General features: G+C 35.8%; 1 protein-coding gene across 2 annotated transcripts in view; it reads left to right on the forward strand.

The window, feature by feature from the left end:
* Positions 1 to 5,876, forward strand: part of LOC136872278 (uncharacterized) — a 287,188-nt gene extending 281,312 nt beyond the window's left edge. The window contains exon 7 of one of the 2 annotated variants that reach the window (XM_068227513.1): positions 5,108 to 5,876. In XM_068227513.1, coding sequence (XP_068083614.1) covers positions 5,108 to 5,257 — 150 coding nt within the window. In that variant the 3' untranslated portion in view covers positions 5,258 to 5,876. Of the gene's footprint in view, positions 1 to 2,651; positions 2,701 to 5,107 lie in introns of those variants that run through there. The other variant, XM_068227514.1, reaches the window with a different exon arrangement.
* Positions 5,877 to 6,455: the final 579 nt, after the last annotated feature.

Below are 6,455 nucleotides of genomic sequence, written 5' to 3' on the forward strand. Positions count from 1 at the left end.
TGGGGAGAGACAGAAGCTGAAGTTCAGAAGAAACTTAACGAATGGAACTATACATTCAAAAATTTTGGACTGAAGATAAGCAAAACAAAGACAGTGGAAATGACCATCAACAGGAAAGGAACAAGCTCAAATATATTTCTGGAAGGAGCAAAAATCGAATTGCTTCCCGCTTCAAGTACCTTGGAAGCACAATCTCGAAAGACAACACTGTTAGATAGGAAATACTCAACAGGACACAGAAAGCATCAGACTTCTACAGTCAAGTCAGAAATCTTCTCTGGGACTGCAAAATACCACAAAAAGCAAAAACAATCGTGTACCACACTTACTTCGTACCAATCCTCACATATGGTTTAGAGACATGTACCCTACTGAACAAAAAAAGTAGAAACCAAGCAAATGAAATAAGATTCATTGGAACTATGAACCAAACTACCAGAAAGGACAAGATCAGAAATGAAGTGAATAGGGAAGTAGCTAGTATTGACGTTCCTATTACCAGTGTCATAAAGAAATGCAGACTTCAGTGGTATGGGCACATAATGGGAATGAACAGGGAAAGACCTGCCAGAAAATATTTTGACCTTAATCTCATAGGAAGAAGACCACAGGGAAGACCAAGAAAACGCTGGATAGATATTGTAAGATCAGATGTGGAGGAGAGAGGACACAAATGGGAGGATGTACTCGAACAGAAGAGGTATGAAGACAGAAGGAGATGGCGAGCGCTTGTACACCACACCCGGGAAACTGGAGTTGGGAAATGATGATGATGATGATGAATTTATTCCAATCGCTTACTCCTCATCTTATAAATGAATATTTGCTGCAGTTTGTCCTCTCAAATTCCAAATTTATCTTTATATTTTGATCTTTCCTACTACTATCCATTTTTATCAATAGTGCTGATGCACGTCCCATATAGTGGAACCATACTCTAATTGGAGTCTTACCAGAGACTTATATGTACTGGGCGAGTTGGCCGTACAGTTAGGGGCGCTCGGCTGTAAGCTTGCATCTGGGAGATAGTGGGTTCGAATCCTACTGTAGGCAGCCCTGAATATGGTTTTCTGTGATTTCCCATTTTCACACCAGGCAAATGCTGGGGCTGTACCTTAACTAAGGCCACGGCCGCTTCCTTCCAACTTCTAGGCCTTTCCTATCCCATCGTCGCCATAAGACCTATCTGTGTTGGTGCGACGTAAAGTCACTAGCAAAAAAATAAATAAAAGAGAGACTTATATGCACTCCCCTTTGCATCATTACTACAATCCCTAATTACCCTTATAACCATGTGAAGAGATCTGTAACTTTTCGTAACAATCCCATTAATTTGATTATTCCAATGAAGTTTATTCCTCATATTAACACTTAGGTACTTAGTGTTCTCCATGAGTAGGGACATGAAAAAGCCGCATGTGCGATAAATGTGAATTTTTGAATCTTGTACTGAATCCAAGCCTACGGTAATTTTAATATGGAATAAAATAATTTTTACGCATAAATAGAAGTGCGACAAAATGCGAAATGAGTGTGAATAAATTTTGGTGTGAATTCTGCAAAAATGTGCTAATTTACTGGCAAAAACATATTTCGACAAAATCATCAGAAATACTCAAAATATGATGCATAGATCTTTTGATCGATGAAGAAAAGTAGTTGATCGATTGCTGCTTGCTGTCTTCAATTGATATTTACAATGGGAATAGCAAGGGGAATAAGATCTGTATCGATTATTATCGAAATTTAAATCGAATATCACGGAAATAACGAGACAGACGCAGCGTTGTTTTCCTGTTTTTTTAATAATAAATAATAATGTTATTTGCTTTACGTCCCACTAACTACTTTTTAAGGTCTTCGGAGACGCCGAGGTGCCGGAATTTCGTCCCGCAGGAGTTCTTTTACGTGCCAGTAAATCTACCGACACGGGGCTGTCGTATTTGAGCACCTTCAAATACCACCGGACTGAGCCAGGATCGAACCTGCCAAGTTGGGGTTAGAAGGCCAGCGTCTTAACCGTCTGAGCCACTCAGCCCGGCTCCTGTTTTTTTAAATTGAAACTAGTGAAGAGTAGAAATTCGAACGATCGTTTAGGTTATGGGGCACACGACAAAAACTGCACATGAAAGGGCTCAGCAATATGTAAAGGATGGTTTATATGCCACAGATTCAGCAACATTGTTTTGCAAGTATTGTAATTGCCAAGTTGGGTAGGAAGAAAAAAGATAGTATTGTGAAACATGTTAAATCTGAAGAACACACGGGTAAGCGACGCGATAATGGAAGTTCAACCCCTGCTGCTAGTACGTCTCAAAGAAAGCAATCTTCTGTGCATACACAGTTAGATAGTTGTAAATGGTGAAAACAGACAGTTGAAGTATTTGCCAAAGCAAATATACTTCTGGAAAAGCTGGAAAGCAAAGAGCTAAGAGCCTGAATTACCGAGTTTTCAAATGCAGAGCTGCCATGTGTGAAAACTGTACGTGAAGTATATTTACTGGGTAAGTTTCGATTTCATTGCTTGGGTGCAAAATTGAAGGATACCGAATTTGAGTGTGATTTCCATATCGAACTGTCTTACCCATACCCAATTGATCCAGTAATTTTAAATTATTTTCTTATAATTTGAGGTCTTTCTTCCTTTCTAGAAGTTGGATCTGACCACCAAAAAAGAACAGCAGGGGCTCTAGTGGGGAAGAACATCAACATACTCTGTGATGAAACTACAGATAGAATGGGCCGTTGTGTTTTTATCATCATATTCCAAGTTACAGCCGGATCGAAAAGAGAGCTGCACGTTGTTTCTGTGAAGTATCTTGATGCAGGAAATGTTACAATCTGCTCTTGTGGTGTTTTAGAAGCTCTGCGCAGTTATAGTGTACCATATGATGCAGTTAAAGTGTTTGTTAGTGATAGTGCCCCGTACATGACCCGGTGTTATGAAACATTAAGTGTGGTCATAGAGAATCATTTAATGCATGTACAGTGCTGGGCACATAAGATCAGCTTGATTGGCAGTAGTTGGGTCGCAGTGATGACAGATTTAAATCATGTGGTTGTGATGGTAAAGTCTGCATTTTTGAACACAAGAAAGCAAAAATATAATTATTTACAAGTTTTAACATCAAAGTATGGTGCTTCAAAGGAAGCAAAGCTTTTTCCTGCTCCTGTCATAACCTGCTGGAATAGCTGGTTTCAAGCTGTTTTCTATTTGAGTGCTTACTTTACTGATGTTACATTTTTCAAGATGTCTGACATGAAAGACATCAACAACTGTGGTATTAAAGTACCTGACTGATCTGAGTGACCGAGAAGTGAATAGGCTTCACTCTCACATGGTTTTTGTCACAGATCATGCAGCTGGATTGGTTGAAGGGTCTCTGTATCCTACCTCTCATCTCCTTTACCCCAAACTGCATAGCCTTGATGCCAGTTTTACCTTCATTTGTGAGGGGAATTTTTCTGCAGCAACTAATGATGCTTTGATTAAGCTCACTCCTCTACAGCAGGCTGCATGTAGAGACACATTTGTCAAAGCTGCTCATTCTTCACAGTGCAAGCTAGCCACATTCAAAGCTAAAGTTATAGTGTACCATAAGCATTTTGTGTCAATTTCTCAAGCTTTGTTTCCAAAAAATATAATTTTGAATAACACTGATAAATTAGATGAGCTTGAGAAATTGTTTGGAGTAACAGATCTCGCACAAAACGATATCTGGTCTGGTTACTATTATCTGAAACTTGCAATTCAAACCCAGATGAAAGAAAGTGAAAGTGGACCCTAACGAACAATATAGATAGCGAGCGCGTGTTGTCTCATTACAACACAGTGGTTACAGACAAACGGTGCAATTTGAAAAATAGCAATGCCGAATTACTGACAATGCTTTCGTTTGAACAATGAATTTGTATTGTGTATGAACCAAGTACAATAATTGCACTTCATAAACTTAGAATCGTTAAAATTAATAATACCATGGGATTATTTTAACTTCGTAAATAGATGCTAATTTTGAAACAAATAGATGCTAATGTTTCAGGTCCCTATCCATGAGGTACTATAACCCCATCAATGCAGTAATTAAAACTGATAGGACTTTTCGTCTTGGTGAAACTTACAACATGAAGGTCCAATAATATTGCCCGGTGGGACCCCCCTCTTAATCATTACAGGATCAGATAACATTTCATGTACTCTAATTCTCTGAGTTCTATTTTCTAGAAATTTAACCATCCATTCAACCACCCCTTTGTCTAGTCCAATAGCCCTCATTTTTGTCAGTAGTATCCCATGATCTTCCCTATCAAAAGCCTTGGATAGGTCTATGGTGATCATGCTTTCTTCATCAAGAATAGACAGTACTATTCCAGCAGGATCTAACCAGTCAACGGGGTGAAGACTTAATTGACAGTATCCTTATTGTGGTAAGTTGCTCTTGCACCATATAATTTATTTTTCCAGTTTGATTCTCAAATTTGAGACACTTCACTGAATGAATTACAGTCAAGTTACATCTACCATTACAAGTAATATTTTACCAATTTCTCTACAATTTTAGTCATTTTCTGTATTTCATGATGCAGGGTGTAGCAAATTGTAATATCAAATTCCTTCAAGAATTACTTGAATTTGTTTGAAAATATACAGATATGATTTAACATTTCTAGCACATCTGCTTAGGAAAAGGAAATATTTATCATTCTTATCCTACCTAAATGATTCTCAGCTTTCTTTTCTATACTTAGCTTCCCCAAATACCTGTAATGTGAGAGGTAGTGGGTTTGAGCCTCACTGTTGGAGGCCTGACGATAGTTTTCTGGGTTTCCCATTTTCACACCAGGTAAATGCTGGTGCTGTGCCTTAATTAAAACCACTTTTCCTTCCTTCCTTCCTTCCTTCCTTCCTTCCTTCCTAGTTCTGTCCTACCATATTATCCCATCATCACTATAAGACCTGTGTGTGTTGATGTGAAGTAAGTAGGAAAAGAAAAAACTTGTTTCATTTTTATACTTTCACTGATGAAAAGTGTTTTGCTCTAGATATACTGCTGTAACTAAGTCCATAGTTTATAAATGGCTTCATTATACCTTTTCTACTGTTTAGGTTTATGACATCAAAAAAGTTTCCACCCTGAGGAATGCAGACTTGGAAGAAATTGGAATCTTGAATTCTTCTGATAAAGAGAAAATGCGGAAGTTGATTTCAGTTTTAAAGGAACGATTCTTATGTAATAAAAGTAGATGTACATTGTAAAATTTAATAATTTAATATTGTTTCATAAAGATAGAGAAAACATGCAGATGGTAGTGAGGAAAATTGTAGTTATAAAGACAATAGCTGTGGAATAACATTTATTACACTAATGGTAAATTATTTCTACTTGCTATTCTTCCCCAGCTGCTGTTTCACTTTGGTACTGAAATGATTTTCTGGTAAAATATATAGACTTCTCTTCCTTTGATATTTTAATAATTTTTAGATTTATTTAATGTATTTTCACTACGCTGCTACTTTCACAGATTTGATGTGTGTCTCCAAAATACACGTAAGTTCAGGAAGGGAAAACTGAATAAATAATGACTTAGTATTTGATGGATACAAGATAGGTGTCTCATTAAAAAGATGACAGACTTTTAGATTTCATTACTGTTTTTATTGTCAATTATTGAATAACAATAAAGGTATTATATTTCATGTGGTTCATAAGCTAAGACTGTTAATATATTCCATTTACATAAAATATGGGTCATAGATGATATTTTTAACAAAACTCAAGTTATCTTCGATAAGTGTACCTGATATGTAGTGTTTTATATAATAAATTTTCTTAAACCTAGTCTGGAATATAATGCAAACATAAATACTCGCAAATATTCTGTATTTTAATCTTTTGTGACATGGTTATCATAAGAAATTTCATATAAATTACTCATTTACAGCTTCACTAATTAAAAATTCACTGGTACATAATCATTCTAAGATAAAATTTGTATATTAATTTAAAAATAGGAAATTTACTTGTAAATCATTCAGTTTAAAACTTAGCAACCATATGAAATCTCAGTATATTATAAATATTATATGAAACATCTGCTGATGATTCTAGAAATACATAAACTATACTTCATTTTTAACATATTTTAATTAATTTGAAAAGGGAATGTTGTATGGAAGTAAATTAAGAGATTACAAAACAAACATATATTGATTTACTATTACAACAATTTATTTACTAATAATCACTTTCAAAATTACTTTTTCATGTTTTGGAAGAGTTTTTTTTTTTCAAAATAAAAGAACGAAAATTCTTCATTTTCAAAAACATGAACTCCTTAACATTTGTGATTAATTTTTAACATCCTGTTGACTATTTTTATGGCATTCAGAGTTGCCGAGGTGCTGGAATTTTGTCCCCAGGAGTTAATTTTCATGCTGGTAAATCTACCAACAT

This window comes from Anabrus simplex, chromosome 4 (assembly GCF_040414725.1).
Source record: "Anabrus simplex isolate iqAnaSimp1 chromosome 4, ASM4041472v1, whole genome shotgun sequence".
NCBI lineage: Eukaryota > Metazoa > Arthropoda > Insecta > Orthoptera > Tettigoniidae > Anabrus > Anabrus simplex.